General features: G+C 31.6%; 1 protein-coding gene across 1 annotated transcript; it reads left to right on the top strand.

Annotated features, from left to right (window-relative positions):
- Positions 1-3,110: 3,110 nt before the first annotated feature.
- On the top strand, positions 3,111-4,242 carry LOC149536122 (uncharacterized). The gene is made up of 3 exons (XM_089804895.1): positions 3,111-3,302; positions 3,440-3,486; positions 3,813-4,242. The coding sequence occupies exons 1-3, from the start codon at positions 3,170-3,172 to the stop codon at positions 3,963-3,965; spliced, it is 333 nt and encodes a 110-aa protein (XP_089661021.1). The 5' UTR covers positions 3,111-3,169; the 3' UTR covers positions 3,966-4,242.
- Positions 4,243-21,175: the final 16,933 nt, after the last annotated feature.

A 21,175-nucleotide genomic window follows, 5' to 3' on the forward strand; every position in this document is an offset into this window, starting at 1 on the left:
TCTAATCTCATATGGTATATTAGCATATGCGTCACATCTTTCACTCAAAGCTTCTCTAGGAGTAATGGTTTAAAAATAACTTGTGAGAGATCTATTTAAAACATAAGATGCAATATTCATAGGATCAACAAATAGAAACAAAGGAAGATTCTTAGATTGTATCGTACAACTGTCACTATTCAGCAATGCCATTTTCTTGAGTGGTATATCTAATAGTCATTTCTCTCTTGATCCTGTGACAATCACAATATGATTTGACTTTGCTTTTTACACATTCTCTACCATTATCATGTTCTTATTTGCTTGATTTTAGTCTCACTTCCATTTTCCACAAGAACTTTAAGCATATTAAATTCCTTAAACACTTCATCTTTTTGTTTGAAGAAGCAAACCCAATTTTTTCTTGAAAAATCATCAATAAATGTTAAACTATACTACCTCCTTGCCCAGACATTGGATACATTGGACATTTATCTTCTACAGTTTGGAGAGGCCGCCTACAAAACTCCAAAAAAAACAATCTGTTCCACCTTGATTATACACTTTAATATTTAGAATATACAAATGCTAATAAAGCATAGTAAAAAAAGAAAAAGAAAAACATGTAAGATGAGAAATTTACTGCAAATACAAAGAAAACAAATTAGAGTTTGAGAAATTTACCAATATAATTAGTGGTACAAAGAGTAAAACAGAATAGTTTGTAAAAACTAGTCAAAGGCCTTCCCACTTATAAGACAATCTCCCAAATTTGACAATCAAAACATTAATATATTATGTTTTAATAAAAATTATTGTAATTTAAACATAAATTAAAATTTAATTTTTAATTTTATCAAATAAAATTACTTATGGGAAACAAGTGATGCGCTCGGCAGCAGTCCCTGCCTGGTGTAGGGGCGTAGAAGAGCACGCTGATTATAAAATGTTAGACTTACATAGGCCAGTTATAGGCTTGCAACCTTGGCATTGCTTATACCCTACAGAGGGAAAATTAAATATTGAAAATTAGGACAGAAGATGTGCAAAATAAAGAAATTTCTTTCACATTTTCTTCACTGCCTGTTTTATCTCTTGTTGAAGACTGTTTTGCATGTGTATACATATAGCCATGATGCTCATAAAGAGCTAACTAACAGAGCAATCCACAAAGACTTGTCTTTCTGGTCCAATGCAAATATCAATATTTGCATTGATGATTATTTTAATGTGGGAAATGATTATGTTGACGTAGATAGAAGGAAATGGGTGTCCAGAAAGTTTTAACTAAGGTTTTCCAAAAACCCAAGAACAATTGCAGTACCTATCAAAATCAAGTGATCCCCAAAATAATCACCAAGTTTATAAAAAAATTAAATTAAAAAGAAATTAAGACCTTCCATGCTCTCAAGAAGCCTGAAAGGATCAACAGCTTCTCGAATTTCAGAAGTTATAAAAAATAATTTAAGTTCCTTCAACTTGAGTGGGGACATTCAATCTGATATATTGGACGGCTGAAAATTTGCCTTAATCCAAACAAAATGAATTTGAAGACAATAACAACAGTAAAAGGTCAACAAGTCAAAGATTCCATATTGAAAGATGTGTAACCACTAAACAACAAAACTTAACCCAGCTGAGGGTATGATTAAGTCTGAATGTCCACAACATTCCAGTGTGCGAAGGTTCCAAGTAATTTTCAAAAGAAAAGCGCGTACGAGACAATAAGAATGATATAAATAAATGCGTACAACAAGGATGATGAGTATGGCTAAGTTGACTGGTGTACTGTGAAGCTCGAGTCAAGTAGACTCGTGACTCTCTTAACGTTTGGAAACCAGGACGAAAGTTGTCTCAATTCAGATTAGAGATTCCAACGAAATATAAGATTGTATTAAGTTGTAATTTTAACAAAACATTTATCTGTAGGGTCATTGTATTTATTATTGGACAAATATTTCATTTCAATGGGTTGTGTATGGTAGGATGTCAAAGGACTGGTGTACTTATTTTTATAGTAGATCAGTTCGACTAGGTTTATACGGTCTTATTTTAATGATCATTCATTCTTTGTTATTTCAATTTTTGATTATTGAAAAAAAAATTAAAATGACTAACACATGTTCAGTAACAAATTTTACAAATATCAATAGTTATCTATTATAATAGTTTTAGTTGGAGAACTGTATTGGTAAAAAATAGGTTGTAGAAGAAAATATATATAGGTTTGTAGATTAATAAATTTTTGAGGTAGTTGTAAGGTACACCAATTAATATCTTTAAATAATTATTGAACTATAGCTTCAAATGACCACATTTTAATTTTTTTATACATAATAAATTTCTAAATATTTGTCTTCGCTACTTGATTTAAAAATAAATAACAATTGTACTTTTAAAATTATGAGTTTGGAAAATTTCAACTTTTATAAGTAAAAGAAGGGTAAAGATATATTAAGAACAACGAAGGTAAGAGAAGAGGGGTAGTGACCTAAAGAAACCTCTCATTATCTACTATTTGATCTAACAAAGAAACCATTTTTGGAGGAAGAAGTTTTCTTTTATCTACAACATTCCACATATAAACTTGAACATAAGCCCATTTGACTAAAAAATCAGCAACACTATTCCACTCTTGCTTAAAAATAATATTATCTAAAAAACCACAAAACTAAAGGATCCATCTAAGCTCACAAATGTTTTTTCCTCAACAGCAGATAAGATGGGGAGAGTGTCCATAAGATTATTTCTTTAAAAGTCTTTATTAAGACAAAAGATAAACTGGATATCCATAAATGCAACATATAGAGAAACTCTCGTCTAAAATAGCTCTTAGGAAATAGAACCACCACTCTTCAATACATAGGTAGGAGCCAATAGATATCTATATTATCATAATAATAATAATAAATTTAAATAATCTATCGGCAGACCAACTCTCTTTTGCATGCGACAAAAATGAAGGGTTTCCCGAGAAACCTACTATCTTTGCAGTCATCAGACTGCACATTTTACAGTATTTATTAACTAAATTATATATCAGATCAGAGAGTTTTCTGATATTTAGTTAATAATAGTACATCCGGTCAAATCCACAGTCCGATGACTTCTACGAAACATCCTCACAATTTCTCCGAGGCACTCATCTCACATGTGAAAGAGAGAGTTATTTATAAGAAGAGAGGTAACGATGACTCTTACCACTGCTCTCACCATGGCTAACATTTGCATGGGATCAGCCCTCAAACTCTCCATTCCCACTGCTCTCAGAAATCTGATTTCTGTTCAACGCGGACCCCCTTTTCTTCCAAATGGATATACTGGTAAGTTTTCTCAGACACCTACCAAGCACCGGGAAATTTTTAGAGTAGATCTCTGCAAAAATCAAATCTTGGATAGATTTTCCCCTTTCGTTGTTTTTCCTACTTGCAGTTATTTGGTTTTGTGTTTATTTTCTCAGGGAAATCAAAGCATGCCTCTGGAGCACTTATTCAACTGTTTTCTACTGTGAGTATACCACATTGGACAGCTATTAGAGATTACTATGTACAGTTGCATGTTGGGAGTTGTAGAATTTTAGTAACAGATGTGGGCGGAATTTCTTTCAATTGCTTCCTGGTTTTCTTTAAGCTAAAGTCTACATTAGAACAGACGGACCCTTTTAAGCTTTTGCGAGTAATTTTACTTCATTCTGCACTGAGTGGTTTTTTGGGCTTAGTCTGTGACTGGAACGGTTCTCAAAATAGTAAAGAAACAATTCAACGATAACAACATGTTACTAAATAATTCGTTAAAACTTAACTCTTGGATCTCGGTTTTTTTTGTTGGCGCAGTCTGCAACTACGAGCGCGAAGGATCCACCGAAACCGCCAATTCATAAAGGAGATCCTGGACATCATAATAGTCAGCCGGTCAAGGCTCCAAAAGAACCAAGGAAGGATACGGTCTCTGATCACCAAGAAAAAACAGAAGAGAAAAATAAGTAGCACATGGAAGACGATGTTAACGTAGATCATCATTAGGAAGATAATAAGTTAGTGTTTGTCAGTCTTGTTGTGCTGTTTAATGTTTTGGGATAGATTCAGGCGTAGATTATCATAGAATATGATAGTGAAAGTTGTGTGTGTTCTCTGTAGCTCTGCATAAGGAAGGATCACATGCCTGTCAAAACTGTTTTGACAGCGCAATTAATGTTCTCCGAATGTTCAGAATGACGTGTTTTCATTATTCTGCCTTATATAAACGAAGCCTTGTGGTTATAAATGTCGCCTTACATTCGTACATGTGTGTTATTTTATTTGATATTATTAAAAAGAAATCAATAATAATCAATAGATTTGTACAATTCATGAGTGTTATTAATCCCTACCTTGCATAATGCAGGGTACTAATGTTTTCAGTCACTGTCACTATTAATTTTTTCAACCATAGACAATGAATTTCTAAAGTTAAAAATATTTTCCTGTGTACAAAATACTAAATTCTTATTGGTCACAACCAGTTTTCTTAGGGATAAAATTATTTTTTGAACTCAGAAAATCATGAAAAAATAACGCCAGCATTCTTGAAGGATCTTCGAAGTTCTCGCGTTCCATCCCTGACCATGCCATTCAGAGAAAAAAAAGATTTGCAGTTTAGTTTATCTAGGATAATTTATCATGTTTTTGTTTAAGTGTGGAAAAAAGTCAATTTGGTCAAACTTTTGTATTTTCATTAATCGAAGAAAGCAATAAAAAAATTTACAATGGATGAAAATCATTCTTCAAAAGAAATGAACATGACAAAATCCATCTAATGATTTGCAAAATTTTGTTTATAATTGGCTAGATATATATGTTTGTTAAATAGAGTTTAAAATCAAAAGATTTTTGCATCTTCTTAAAATAAAATATTTGTAATGATTTTTTTTAATATTTAGTATTTATATCTACAAATATTTGATTATTTCTAATTATTTTTATTAAATTTAAATGATTTTTATTATGCTCATTATAATTTATTATTTCGAAAGTAAATTTTTAACATACTTCTTTTTAAGAAGTTACTACATCATATTTACATAGAAAAGATTAAAAACTATATTTACTTAAATGACCATTTTGAATATTAATTTAAATTACTAATATTAAAAAAATTGTATGATATAAAATATAATTATGTTTTAATTTATTGGAAAGAATTTAGGTAAATGTGATATTCATAGTTACCTCTTCTAATTGTACCAATTAATGAACATACATATTATTATTCACAAATAAAAATTGCAGTTATAGCTTAAACACAATTGTGTATCTATAATGAGAATATTTACTTTCTCATTGTCAAAATTAATTTAGATTACCAACATTAAATATATATCAATATAAAGTTAATATATTTAAATTTTAAATTTTAAAAATTGAAAGAAAATAGTAATTGACTATAATTATATTTAAAATAATATTAAATTTTTAGATCTATATTTTTCTCAAGTTCTAATGGTGTTGTTTATCTAAAATCTCAATCCCTTATAACATTTCCAGAAATTTTGAAAGCTCATATATTCTCTCAATCCAAAATCTAAATATGAACCATTTATATTATTTGAAAGTTGTACTATTATCTAGAAACCATTGAATTTCAAATTTTATTTCCTTCTTGCCACACATAGGTAGGGACTCATGCTTGCATAGAGCTCTTGTTTGATATGATGCTTCTAAATTGCTGATCATTTCTTAGATTTCTTTGGTTAACACTTGACATTTCCACCATTTTTTTGAGACATTTGTAGATGACTACTATAGGTCATTTGTACAAATGTGTAAAATTATTGGTGTATTTTAAATATGTGTTGGGCAACATTTGTACTGATCTCTACAAAGAAATTTTGTTTATATCTGAAGACATATATATTAAGGTGTTAATTAGCTAAATAGATAACAAAAATCAACCACACAAATCCAATGCATAGTTTAAACTTTACAAATTCATGAAGTTAAGAAGTGTGAGCACTAGTGCTCTGATCTAATTGTAGAAATTTTCACTAAAGTGATTTGGATTAACAAATACAAATGTATTTTAATAAATGAGCTTGTTAAGAAAAAATTAATTGTAGTAAGTTTCTTCTTTTAAGTTCTATTAAAATGATACAGTCAAATATTAATTTCTTTTGATTATATGATGCACTTTGATTGAACTAGAGATCCTTGAATGTGTGGGTTTGATGTTAACATGTAAGCAATCAACTATATTTTGTATAAGAGATTTTTTTTTTCTAAATTTGATTATGTGTATATTCTTTATTTGCATCAACCTTTGAGATCACACTTTGTTATCGATCATCACGATGAGAGAATGTAAGAATAACATAGTAGATATTTTGTATTTTTCCTGTACTGAACTGCTCACTCAAACTTTGCCTCAAACCTATCATAGGAAAGAAAAGTTTCTTGCAAAAAGAGGTCTAATATTTTATTTACTATAAAAATTAACAATATAGATTCTCCTAAAATGATATTCCTTTAATTGTATTATATTCTAGTTATATAATTTTTAACTTTCCAAAACCAGATGAACATGTAATGACATCAAAGGCTATTAAGTGTGAGCCCCTATCTACTCTACTGACATCACACTTATCCACTACTCTCCCCCAATGCAATAAAAAAAAAATCCCCCAATTCAATATGAAATTTTGATGTAAGGAAATTTATATTTTCCCTCTTTGAAAATGAGTACGCCTGTAGCTAAGAGTTTGTCTATCTTGTCAAATATTTTGCAAGACCCTTTATTTAATTCAAACTTATAAACTTTATCCATTAGCTAAGTTATATTTTAGTCCTTCCACTAGATATGCATATTTACAAGTAGTGGATTCATTTAGGGATACACTAGTGTTGCCTATCATTGTGTATGGTGAGTTGTTTCCAAATTGCACCATTCCTTCATCATAGGCCTTGACTTTGTGAAACTTTCTCCTATCACTAGGCATATGTGAGCAATTGATATCTATTATCTAGTTCTTATGGATATTGGTACTAGTTATAAAGGATCTCTCCACCCTTTCTTTTGTAATGCAAACAAAGAATACATTATACTCATCCTCATCATCTTCACGAATTGACTTTGTTGGAAATATTAGAGTTCTAAGAGGGGGGGGGGGCAGGGTGTGAATCAGAACACATTGATTTTACTTAATTGATTTTTAAAAAGAATCATAAGCTTAATGTATTCAAATCTTACTCAAATAAATATCATTCACCATGCATGAATATGAAAGCATGAACTCACATAAGATAGAGACATGTATTTTTTTGAGTGGGAAACCCTTAAAATTCTTCAAAAAGGATTCATCATAGGGAGAAAAAACCACTCCGTGAACCTGTGATCTTTATTAAGCTTCAACTCTTTTACAATCAGTAGCAACAACTGCTCAGGGATTCAACCATGTTTTCCTTTTAATTCAATTACAACCTTATATACACATATAAATGTATGCAATATACTATACATCTATACATGAAAATAAGTTTATAATCAATCCTTCAGGTCAATCTTACAATTTCAAGATATTTATATCTCTGTATTACATCACTGTATCACACTCATATCTTTAGATTTTACAATGATCTCTTTAAATAGAGATGAGATTTGAATAGAATCATTTGTGAAACCAAATTGAACCAGTTAGGGCCGTTCAACAAAATGCCCTTATGAAATGCTATTTTAAAACAAACTCTTATCAATTATGCCTTGAAATTCTTCATGCCTTTTGAATAGCAGCCTTATAAATATCAAGCTATGGAAGAAAAACTTCAAAATTTTCTTCAAACTCTTCAAATAACAGTGCCATTAGGGTTTGCAAGAAACCTAAAGAAATTTTCTTTTTGACAAATGAAAAACCTTTTAAAAATTGCCATTTAGGGTTTGAACTAGAAACCCTTTATTAATTTTTAAACTTTATTTCAAAAATGATACCAGATTAGAAAGAAGACTTCTTTTTCAAAACTAGATTCAAGAAAGGAAAAACACTTCCATATTTTATATAGGAAATCAAACAAAAATTTGTCTCCAAAATCCTTATTCCTTTTTCATTTTGTTTTTCAAAACTGACTGAAAAAGAATTTTCAAACTTTCATTCTTCTTTTTAAAAAGAATTTTTTTCAAACTTTCATTCTTCTTTTCAAAAAGAATTTTGAAATAGTCATACCTGAAATTGGTTTTTCATTTACCTCCATTGTTCTCTATTACCAAAATTTATGTTCACAATGAAACCCTTTCTTTGTTTACTGTTTTTAGAAGAAGACTCCTTTATTCCACCTCAACCATTCATGCATGCATAGGAGAAACCAAAAAACAAGTATTTGTACATAAAAAACTGAGCAAAGACTTGATGAACTTTGATACCTTACCCAGTAACAACTCTCCATTTTCGAAACAACTCTTTTCAAGCCATTTTTCAAATTAAATCTAGATTTATAGAGCCATGACAAGTTTTCCTTTTCACAGCCAAAGAACATTTCAAACAATTTTTTTTCACAATAACCCATACTTGCTAAAGAGGAATAAATTTAGCTTCACATGCCTAAGACCACATCGAGATCTTACAAAAATTCTTTCATAAAACAATAAGATCCTTCTCATATATTTTATAGAGAACACAAGGAGAGAAAAAAAAATCAAAACTGACATTCGCAGGACAAGGTAATTCATCAAATGCTCACAATCAAAATTGTATCTTAATTTCGTTTCAAGTCTGCCACAAAATGTTTACATTTGGCAGGAGTTAAAACACATGTAGTTTTCTCATTTATTTCCACGTACTAGCTATATTTACTACATGCTAGTATGCATTTTGCCAACCTTTAAGAATGGTTAACAATCTCCCCCATTTTTTGAGGCAAAAATTTTCACCATCTCATATATACAAGATGAAATATAAAAATTTTGAATACAAATTTTATCCCATATATACAAGATAATTAACAAATATGCAAGAAGATCATTGTCATGAACAAAGAATGCTAGTCACACAAATGTTGATGACATAATATGTTGAACTGCAAAAATTGAACACAAATGTTGATAAGAGATGCTAATCACACAAAACTGAACGTGTGAATGCTGACTATACAAAATGTTGATAATGTTGAGAAGCACACAAAATGTTGATTAAGGAACCACATAGAATGCTGATTACTACATGAAGAATGCAATGCTAACTACCATCTAACTACCATACACAACTCTGATATCTCCCCCAAAATTTTTGCATCAAAAAAATTGACCATTTTCTTTTCATAGAAGAATTTTTTGTGAATAGGAGCAGAAACCTAACAAAGAACATTTATTTGCAAGGAACTTATATCATCATTGATTGAGAGAAAACTCCCAATCGAGTTCTTAGTTGTTCAAATAACTCCCTAGGTAGAGCTTTAGTAAAAATGTTTGTTTCCTATCCTTGAGTGGGAACATAGATTAGTTTGAATTCATTATTGAGAACTTTATCTTGCAAAAAGTGAAGTTTAATGGCCACATGTTCTGTGCATGAGTGCATTACTAGATTTTTACTCAATTGAATAGCACTCATATTGTCACACATGATAGAAATGGATTTTCAAACCTAAATATCTAAGTCAAACAATTGATAATCCATCCAAATCAGCTAAGTACAACAAGCTGTAGTAGCAACATACTCAGATTCATAGGTGGACAATATAACAAAATCCTATTTTTACTATGCCAAGCAACTAAGCAATCACCAAGGAAGAAAGCTACACCACTAGTAGTCTTTTTATCATCAAATCCACCCCAATCTGCATCAGCATAACCAGAAAGTGTAAAATCATTGCTGTGATGATACCATAAACCAAAATCAAGTGTACCTTGAATGTGCTTTAGAATTCGATTTACTACATTAAGATGAGGTTGTTTTGGATCAAAATGAAATCTTTAAACCATGCACACTGCTTGCATTATATCAAGTCTAGATGTTGTAAGATATAATAGACTTCCAATCATGGATCTATATACAGTTTGATTTACAAAAGGTGAGTCATCATTCTTCATTAGTTTGTAGTTTGTCTCTATAGGAGTGCTTATTGGTTTACAATCACCTATATCAAACTTTCTCAACATTTCTTTTGCATATTTTTGTTTAAGAAAGAAACAAACCATGTTCAAGCTATGAGACTTGCAAACCAAGAAAAAATTTGAGCACACCCAACAAAGACATTTCAAACTCAGATTCCATAATTCTTGAAAAATGCTTTGCTGATTCATCATTAGTAGACCCAAAAATAATATCATCTACATAGATTTCTACTGCCAAGATGTCATCATTTATGACTTTGATATACAAAGTGCTATCTTCTTTACCATGAGAAAATCCATTTGCAATTAGATGTTTATCCAACCTAGAATACCAAGCTCTAGGAGCTTTCTTTAAACCATATAATGCCCTTTTGAGTTAGTAAACATAATTAGGTTTGTCAAAAGATTCAAAACCTTCTGGTTGTTCCATATAGACTTCCTCTTCGAGATACCTATTCAAGAATGTAGTTTTAACATCCATTGGGTAAATAGTAAACATTTTATAACTAGCATATGCAAGGAAGATTCTAATTGATTACATCGTTGCAACTAGTGTAAATGTTTCACCAAAATCAATTCCTTCCTACTGAGCATATCCTTTCCATACAAATCTAGCTTTATTCCTTATCACTTTGCCATCTTTGTTCAGTTTGTTACAAAATACCCATTTTCCTCCTATGACATTTTTGTCATCAGGTCTAGGAACAAGTTCCCAGGTCTTGTTTTTCTCAATTTGATTTATTTCTTCCTGCATAGCATTTTTCCAACAGGGGTCTGATAAGGCTTTAGTAATAGTTTTTGGTTCAAAATCTGATATCAAGAAAAAATGTTTAGCAATGTTTTCTTGTTTATCTATTTTGGCCTTTCTTCTGGTTAAGATCCCTTTTTCTACATCTCCAATAACTTGAGACTTAGGATGTCTCTTAGCAATTATTCTAGAAGAAGTTTTAATTTTTGAACCAGTACTTGTTACTTTGGGACTTGAATAGTTTTCTTGTTCAGTTTCATCAACAATTTTAGATTCAACATTTTCAAGGTGTTCATCATGCAAATTTTCTGATTTTTGGAATGATGTTTCTTCAAGATCCTCTTTATTATTGTAGCACATAGAATTTTCATCAAATACAACATTTATGGCTTCTACAATTTTATTTAGCCTTTTGTTATAGCATTTATAGGCTTTGCTATGTGTAGAGTATCCAAGAAAAATCCCTTCATCTTATCTTGAATTGAAGTTTTCTAAGGAATCATCATTCTTTTTTATGAAGCATTTACAACCAAAAAATTTGAAATTTTTAACATTTGTTGTTTTGCCATTCCATAATTCATATGGAGTATGAATTGTTCTAACTCTAATTTGTGCTCTATTTAGAATGTAGACAGTTGTATGAATGGCTCCTTTCCAAAATTTGTCAGGTAGTTTTGCTTCATTAAGCATAGTCCTAGCCATTTCTTTAATAGTTCTATTTTTCCTTTCCACAACACCATTTTGCTATGGTGTCCTAGCAGTAGAGTATTATCTTTTAATGCCATGTTTTTCACAATACTCAATAAATCCTTGAGAGGTGAATTCTCCTCCCCTAGCTGACCTTAAACTTTTTAATTTCAAGTCAGTTTCCCTTTCTACGATTTTTCTAAAAATTTTGAAATGGTTGAAGGCTTTTGATTTGTGTTTCAAAAACATTACCCAAACCATCCTTGAATAGTCATCTATGAACAACATAAAATATTTCTCACCATTTAATGATGCAGTTTTCGTTGGACCACATAGATCAGTATGGACAAGTTCAAGTGATATGCTTGATAAGTATTCTTTTGTTTTAAAAGATACTCTCATTTATTTACCTTTTACACATTCTTCACAAATATTTATTGGTATGGTAATTTGTGGTAATCCTCTGACCTTTTTATTCTTACTAATTCTAGCAAGATTATCAAAGTTAAGATGTCCCAATCTTTTGTGCCACAACCAATTCTCTTCTAACTAGCTCATACGACAAGTGTTAACTAATTATGTTTCTTGAATAGTAGAATCAATTAGGTTATAAAGATTTCCACCTTTCCTTAAGCCACTAGCAATGACTCCACCCCTTCCATTTTTGATAAAGCATACTTTAACATTAAAGGAAATAGAGTACCCACTATCACAAATCTAATTAACACTCAAAAGATTATATTTCAAACCTTCAACAAAGTATACATCATGAATTGGTGTATCTTTGCTTAAAATTATTGAGCCTCTTCCTGTTATATAGGCTCCTAAATTGTCACCAAATCGTACAAACCCTCCATCAAAATCTTCTAGGGTTTTGAACTTACTTTTACACCCAGTCATATGGTGTGAGTAACCACTATCCAGAACCCATGTTGCATGTTTTTGAACAAATAGGGCTATTTCAGCAATTAAAGATTTTTCAGATGTCTTTACTTGTTTCCAAATCTGTTTAGGTCTCAAATTTAGTTTATATTGATTTGCATAATGACCATAGTGAAAAAATTTGAAACATCTTATGATTCTTTTCTTGCCTTGACTGGTGCTATTCTCACAGAAAATTGCCTTATGCCCAAAGACATTATAGTTAAAACAATAACCATTGAAGAAGAATTTAGTTTTCTAGTAAGAAAACTCTTCAGCTGAGCATTGCAAAGAATTCAATTTTTTATCCTTTTCTTCAAGTAAGGTTTTTTTATTTTCTATAATCTGATTTGCTTCTTTTAACTCTTCTTGAAGTATTTTATTTTCAATTTCATGATTTGAAATTAACTTATTTAATCTTTTAAGTTCTTGCAAATATTTTAGAAGTTCTTCTGCAAGATCAATTTCTTCATCTGGATCAGATGAAGATTCAGATTCACTAGATTTAGGTTTAGGGGTGCGGACTATTTCAGCCATGAATAGTCTTTCCCCTTCTTCATCAGCATCACTCGATTCGTCATTTGAAACTTCTTTTGATAGAAGACTTTTCTTTTTGAAGTCCTTGAATCTTTTGTTTTGATTCCAAAGTTTCTTTTTAGAAAACTTTTCAATTTTCTCATCATAGTCTTCTAGTTCTGCATTTGGACATTTTGCAGCAAAATGTCCTAACTAACCAGAACTAAAATATTTTGGTTTTCCTTTGTATTTCTTTCTCATTTTCCTAACTAATAATTCTTCTAGAGCATCTGTTAAAATGAATCACTCTCTTTAGCCTTAAAGGCTATCTCTTTTGATGTAGAACTAGCTTGATTACTAATTCTCATTTCATATGCAATTAGGGTTCCTTGTAATTGATGCAGAGTCATTTTTGAAAAAACTTTTCTTTTCTTCTAAAGCAGAAATTTTAGTTTCAAATTTAGGCAGCACTGACCTAATGACTTTTGAAACTACATCATGTTCTTCAATTTTTTCACCTAGAACTTTTCTAGCATTGACTATTTCATCAATTCTAAAGAAATATGCTGAAATATTTTCATCTTCATTCATTTTTAAATTATCAAACTGTGTTTTTGGTGCATGAGCACCCACATAAAATAATTTGGACATGATTTCTGTATGAAGAATTTATCCCTATTTTTGTCTTTACGATAAGATCTTTTCTTGGGATTCGTACAGATCATTATGGGGTTATTCATCCCCATTCTATATTGATCTAGGGTATTCCATTCTTCCTATTTTGTAATAATCTAGAATTTTCCATAGACCATCTTAGCAAGTATAAATAGAGTTTTAGGTTTAGATTTAGGTTTAGGGCAAGTCTTTGAAATATGAAATTAAGGGAGAAGAAATTTGTAGGCGAGAAAATGTATATACTATTCATTTGATGAATTAATTAAGAAGAATTTTAATATATATTTCTTGTTGGTGCTAGTTACTTTTTTGATATTGCTTCCATTGAATTTATCTTTGCATCATTTTTGGTATCAGAGCTTGGGGAAAACTCTTGAGGCAATTAGATTTTATGTTTGGATTAGAGTTAGAAGTTGAAACATCAAACATGGTCACCAATGCTGAATTGGTAAAGAAGATGCAAGAACATGAGAAAATCAATAAGTGGTTATTAGATGAATTTGAGAAGATGAAGGGCCGGATGGAAAAGACAACAAAGATTTCCCTAGAGTAAGAGAAAGAAGAGTAAGAAGAGGATACCCTTGAGCAGGAGGTGGTTAACTTACCTATAGACTAGAGATACTCCATACAGGCCCTTGAAAGAGCTAGTAAGAAGGATGCCAAAGCTGACCTACCCATCTTCTCAAAAAAGATGGATATTGATGCTATTGTGGATTGGATAGAAACCTTTAACAACCATTTTGAATGTGAAAATATAGCCAAGAAGGATAAGGTAAAAATTTCCAAGTCAAAGTTAAAGGGACCAACCCTCATTTGGTGGAATTTCATTCAAGGAGAAAGGGTTCAAGAAGGTAAGAACATGATAACTTCATGGGAAAGGATGTGTGCCAAGGTGAGAGAAACATACTTACTGAGGATTATGAAATCAAACTTCATCGAAGGAGACAAAGTTTAAGACAAAAGGAGCTAGATGTCACTGCCTATATTGAAGAATTTCAAAAATTAAGCCTGAGGGCAAAGCAGAGTGAATGTGAAAGTGTAAAAGTTGCTAGATATATCAATGGATTGAGGTTGAACATTCAAGAAGAGCTTAATTTATTGTGTCCTAAAATAGTACAAAAGTGTTATCAACTAGCTTTGAAGGTGGAAGCCAAATTGAAAAGAAGGCAAGAACAAAATAGCAAAGGAAGAGGAAGAAATCAAAGGGGAAGAGGAAATTTCCAAGGAAGAGGACAAAACCATGAAGAACATAAGGAAATAAAGCAAGAAACCAATCAAAGCAAAGGAAATTTCAGAGGTAACTTTAGAGGTAGAAGAGGTAGTTCAAGAGGTGGATTTGGTGGTAGAAGGGAAAGTTTGATTATTTGTTTCAATTGCAATAAGGAGGGACATTATGCATCTAGGTTTCTAGATAAAGAAAGTTCAAGTTCATAGGTTCAAAGAAGAACACATTTGGTACAAGATGATGAATACCAAGAGAAGGAGATGGATGATTCAGATAGTGTACCTAAAAGAGGAGAAAGTTTAATGATGAAAATAACACTTTTGAAAGTTCCTACTACCAGGGAACCACCAGAAAAGAAAACTTTCTTTAGGACTACTTGCAAATATGGAGGTAAGGTATGTAAAGTCATTATTGACTCAGGATCTACTGAGAATTTACTTTCTCTTGAGATGGTTTAGAAGTTAAAACTTAGGAGGATACCTCATCATTTTCCTTATAAGGTTTCATGGCTAACAAAGGGTCAACAAACTCTTGTAAATGAGCAAGCATGGGTTGATTTTCATATTGGAAAGTATAAGGACAAAATTTTGTGTGATATAGTTGACATGGATGCATGCCACATATTATTTGGTAAGCCCTGGCAATATGATTTGCAGGCACAACATGATGGAAAACTCAATATATACACCATCAAGAAGGATGGAAAAGTGATTAGATTGATTCCATTTGTTGATCATGAAGAAGTGGAAGAAAATAAAGAGAGGGAAGCCAAGATTATGATGGTTGATAAAAAGGAATTCTTATAGGACATGAAGGATGAACCTAATCCTTGTTTTCTTTTGCTACCTAACCCACAACTACAAGAACCTATTGGAAACGATAGAAAGGAGGCTGAAACAAAGAAGGAAATTCCTAATGAAGTGAAATAAATTTTGGTTAAATATGAAGATTTTATTTCAGAAGGCATGCCAAAGTCTTTAACACCCATATGAGACATTAGTCATTGTATGGATTTCATTCCTGGAGCTACTTTACCCAATAAGGCTGCATACAAGATGACACCTCAACAAAATGAGGAGATTGCTAAACAAGTAAAGGAGTTAGTCAATTTTGGCTTGATTACGAAAAGCTTAAGCCCATATGCTATACCTAATATTTTGGCACCCAAGAAGGAAGGAACCTAGATGTTGTGCATTGATTCTAGATCCATTAATAAGATTACAATTAGATATAGATTTCCAATGCCAAGAATTGAAGATTTTCTTGATTGTTTGGGAGGTGCAAAGTATTTCTCCAAGATTGACTTAAAAAGTGGGTACCATCAAATAAGGATAAGAGCTGGAGATGAATGGAAGACAACATTCAAAAGAAATGATGGATTATATGAATGGAAGGTAATGCCATTTGGACTCTCTAATGCTTCTAGTAGCTTCATGAGACTTACGAATGAAATACTTAGAGACTTCAATGGCAAGTTCATCATAGTATATTTAGATGACATTAATTGTTAGCAAGAAAAAGGAAGAACACCTATAGCACATTGACATGGTTTTGAGAAAACTTCATCAAGAGAAATTGGTAATAAATTTGGAAAAGTGTTTTTTCATGCAAGAGGAGCTGACATATCTTGGTTTTGTTATATCCCAAGGTAGCTTGAAGATGGATAAAGATAACGTAAGTGCTATACTATCCTGGCCACCCCCAAGAATAGTTGGAGATGTTAGAAGTTTTCATGGTTTTCTTGCATTTTATAGGAAATTCATAAGAAATTTCAATCATATATGTGCTCCTATGTTATAAACTATTAAAGGAGGAAGGAAGTGTAAGTTTGCATGGAGTCAATTAGCAAATGAAGCTTTTGAATTGCTCAAGAAAAAGGTTAGTGAGCAATCAATTCTTTCTTTACCTGATTTTAACAAAGTTTTCCAAGTAGAATGTGATGCTAGCAAGGTTGCTATAGGGCCAGTTCTTAGTCAAGAAGGAAAACAAGTGGCTTTCTCAAGTGAAAAACTCAATGAAGCCAAGTAGAAATACTATTCATATGACCTAGAAATGTATGCATTGGTTCAAGCTCTCAAAAGGTGGAGACACTACTTGTTGCCAAAGGAGTTTGTTGTGTTTACTGATAACGAAACCCTTAGTTTTATGAATAGCCAAGAAAAATTAAGTCATAGGAATATGAAATGGGTGGAGTATTTATAGGCCTATACCTTCACCATCAAGCATAAGAAGGGCATATCAAACAAGGTTGTTGATGCTCTTAGTAGAAGGAATTTGACTATCTCCCAAATACAGCTAGAAAGTGTGGGAATTGAAGCACTCAAGGACATGTATGTAGCATATCCAAATTTTGGAAATATCTACAAGGTATGTATGGAGTTTGGTGAAAGATACCATGCTGATTTTCTTGTTTTTTTGATACAAGAAAATATTCTTTTAAAAAGAGGACAACTATGTGTACCCAGGTGCTCTATGAGGATAGACATTATCAAAGAGAAGCATAGTGGAACAATGGGTGGACATTTTGGTTTGGATAAAACCTTAGAATTAGTTAGAAGATACTACTATTGGCCTAAACTTTAGACTGATGTTAGAAACTTTGTGGAAACATATATGATTTTTCAAAGAGCCAAAGGAAGGACTACAAATGTAGGGCTTTATCAACCTTTGCCAATACCATCTAGACCCTGGGAAAGCATAACGATGAATTTTGTAATGGGGCTACCGCAAACACAAAAGGGACATGCTAGTGTACTTGTTGTAGTAGACAAGTTTAGCAAAATGGTTCACTTCTTACCATGTAAGTCAACCTATGATGCCTCTCATATAGCAGATCTATTTTTCAAGGAAGTCATAAGGATTCATGGGCTACCTCTCAACATAGTTTCAGACAGGGATGCAAAGTTTGTAGGACACTTTTAGAGAACTTTATGGAGGAAACTTGGAACCAATTTATCATTCTCATCAGCCTACCACCCTCAAACTAATGGCCAAATAGAGGTAGTTAATAGAACATTGGGCAATTTGTTAAGAACACTCACATGACAACATGCAGCAAAATGGGATGTAATCCTACCCAAGCTAAATTTGCATATAATGAATCCATCAATAGAAGTACAAGAAAGTCCCCATTTCAAGTGGTGTATGGAATTCATCTGAGAGGGATTTTTGAGTTAAGAGACACGAGTACATAGCAACAAGTTAGTGCCCAAGGAGAAGAATTTTCTATAGCCATAAAAAAAAAATCATGATGTAGTCGAAGCACAACTCCAACAAACCTTTGACAAGTATAAGAAGCATGTAGATCAGAAATAGAGACACTTAGAATTTGAAGTGGGAGATTTACTATGGGAAAATCTCAAGAGAGGCTACCAAAAGGTAAATCTACCAAGCTTATGTTGAGAAAACTAGGTCCTTGTCAAATATTGAAGAAGTTTGAAACCAATGCTTATGAGATTCGATTGTCACCTAAGATTGACATTTCTCCCATTTTCAACATAGCAGACCTCACAACATTCAAAGAACCCATTGAAGAAATTGATACAGGACAGATTGCTGATACAAAAGACATTTAACGTCTACCATTTAAGCAGACACCATAGCTAGAAAGGGTACTTGACACCAAAGTCATAAAGTAGACAAGAGGAAGGGAGTCCAAGCAGTATTTGGTAAAACTCAAAGGTTATTCGGATGTAGATGCTATGTGGATACCAAAAAAGATATCAAGAAGTAAGCTTACTCTACAAGCACTCATCTCCAGTGGGCTTGAGATAAAATTTCCTCGGGAGTATGGTGCAGGAGCACCCACATAAAATAATTTGGACATGATTTTTGCATGAAGAATTTATCCCCATTTTGTCTGTATGATAAAATTTTTTCTTGGGATTCATACAAATCATTGTGTCGTCATTCTTCCCCATTCTATATTGATCTAGAGTATTCCATTCTTCCTATTTTGTAATAATCTAGAATTTTTTGTAGACCATCTTAGCAAGTATAAATATAGTTTTAGGTTTAGATTTAGGTTTAGGGAAAGTCTTTGGAATATGAAATTATGGGGAGAAGAAATCTATAGGAGAGAAAATGTATATACTGTTCATTTGATGAATTAATTAAGAATAATTTTAATATATATTTATTTTTGGTGCTTGTTCCTTTTTGATATTGCTTCCATTGAATTTATCTCTACATCAGTTTTGAGAGTTAAAAAATTTGACTCTTTAACCTTTTCATCTCCTTGATAAATAGTTTCCAATTTTTCCCAAATATCATTTGCTAATTTACAGTAGACTACTTTAGACAACACATATTTGGTGAGACCAAACAACAAAGCATATCTTACATTTTCATCTAGTTCATATGTCAAGTTATCTTAGCATCAGTAGGTACTATTGGTGGGATAGTATACATTGTAATAAGAACATCCCACAATCTTACATCTAAATAATGTATAAATTCCTCCATCATTACTTTCCAAAAGACATAATCATTTCCATCAAACATTGGAGCCCTGTTAAGGGAAGCTCTTTCAGCTTGTGCCATAACTTCCAAATAATCCCTGGAACAATTCCTAAAAGGAATCCTACACTCTAATACCACTTGTTGGAAGTATTAGAGTTCTAAGAGGGGGGAGTGAATGAGAAGACAATGATTTTACTTAATCAATTAAAAAATAAATTCATAAGCTGAATGTATTCAAATCTTACTCAAATAAATATCATTCACCATGCATGAATATGAAAGCATGAACTCACATAAGATAGAGACACATATTTTGCCAAGTGGGAAACCCTCAAAATTCCTCAAAAAGGATTTTTCATAGGGAGAAAAAATCACTTCATGAACTCGTGATCTTTATTGAGCTTCAACTCTTTTACAATCAACAACAACTGCTTAGGGATTCAACCTTGTTTTCCTTTTAATTGAATTACAACCTTATATGCACATATAACTTTATGCAATATACTATACAACTATACATGTAAATAACTTTATAATCAATCCTTCCGGTCAATCTTACAATTTCAAGATATTTATGTCTCTATATTACATCACTATATCACACTCATATTTTTAGATTTTACAATGATCTCTTTTAATAGAGATGAGATATGAATAGAATCAATTATGAAACCAAACTAAACTAGTTAGGGCTATTAAAAAAAGTTCCCTTATGAAATGTTGTTTTAAAACAAATTGTTATCAGTTATGCCTCGAAATTCTTCATGCCTTTTGAATACCAACCATATAAATATCAAGCTGTGCAAGAAAAACTTCAAACTTTTCTTTGAACTCTTCAAATAATAGTGCCATTAGGGTTTGCAAGAAACCCAAAGAAATTTGCATTTTGATAAATGAAAAATGTTTTAAAAATTGCCTTTTAGTGTTCGAACTAGAAGCCCTCCATTAATTTTGAAACTTTATTTCAAAATGATACTAGATTAGAAAGAAGGCTTCTTTTTTTTAAACTGGATTTGGGAAAGGAAAAACACTTCCATATTTTACATAGGAAATCAAACAAAAATTTGTCTCCAAAACCCTTATTCCTTTTTCATTTTGTTTTTCAAAACTGACTATATTTTCTTTTTCTTTTTCGAAACTGACTGAGAAAGAATTTTCAAACTTTCATTCTTCTTTTCAAAAAGAATTTTGAAATAGCCATACCTAAAACCAGTTTTTCATTTACCTCCATTATTCTCTGTTACTAAAATTTTTGTTCACAATGAAACCCTTTCTTTGTTTACTATTTTTAGAAAAAGATTCCTTTATTCCACCTTAGCCATTCATGCACGAATAGGAGAAAACAAAAAATATGTAAGTATTTATAAATAAAAAACTAAGCAAAGACTTGATGAACTTTTATACTGTACCCAATAACAACTCTCCATTTTCAAAACAACTCTTTTCAAATCATTTTTCAAATTAAATCCAAATTTGCAAAGCCATGACAAGTTTTCCTTTTCATAGCCAGAGAACATTTCAAATACATATTTTTCACAATAACCCGTACTTGCCAAACATGAACAGATTTAGCTTTGCATGCCAAAGACCACACAAAGATCTTCCAAAAATTCTTTCATAAAACAAAAAGATCCCTCTATATATTTTACAGAGAACACAAGGAGAGAAAAAAATCAAAATTGACATTCACGGGACAAGGTAATTCATCAAATGCCCACAACCAAAATTGTATCCTAATTTCCTTTCAAGTCCTCCACAAAAACTTTACATCTGGCTAGAGTTAAAACACATGCAATTTCCTCATTTATTTCCACGTACTAGTTGTATTTACTACGTGCCAGTACTATGCCACATGTTTCCAATTTTACCTTGCTACCTTTGCTTTATATTTT

The sequence above is a fragment of the Cupressus sempervirens genome, chromosome 10 (genome assembly GCF_028749045.1).
Source record: "Cupressus sempervirens isolate cs-2001-9-10 chromosome 10, ASM2874904v1, whole genome shotgun sequence".
NCBI classification, from domain to species: Eukaryota; Viridiplantae; Streptophyta; class Pinopsida; order Cupressales; family Cupressaceae; genus Cupressus; species Cupressus sempervirens.

Coding starts and splice junctions, on each gene's coding strand:
- LOC149536122 (XM_089804895.1), top strand. CDS start 3,170: ATGACTCTTACCACTGCTCTCACCATGGCTAACATTTGCATGGGATCA. Junction 3,303..3,439: donor TCTTCCAAATGGATATACTG/GTAAGTTTTCTC, acceptor TTATTTTCTCAG/GGAAATCAAAGCATGCCTCT. Junction 3,487..3,812: donor TTATTCAACTGTTTTCTACT/GTGAGTATACCA, acceptor TTGTTGGCGCAG/TCTGCAACTACGAGCGCGAA.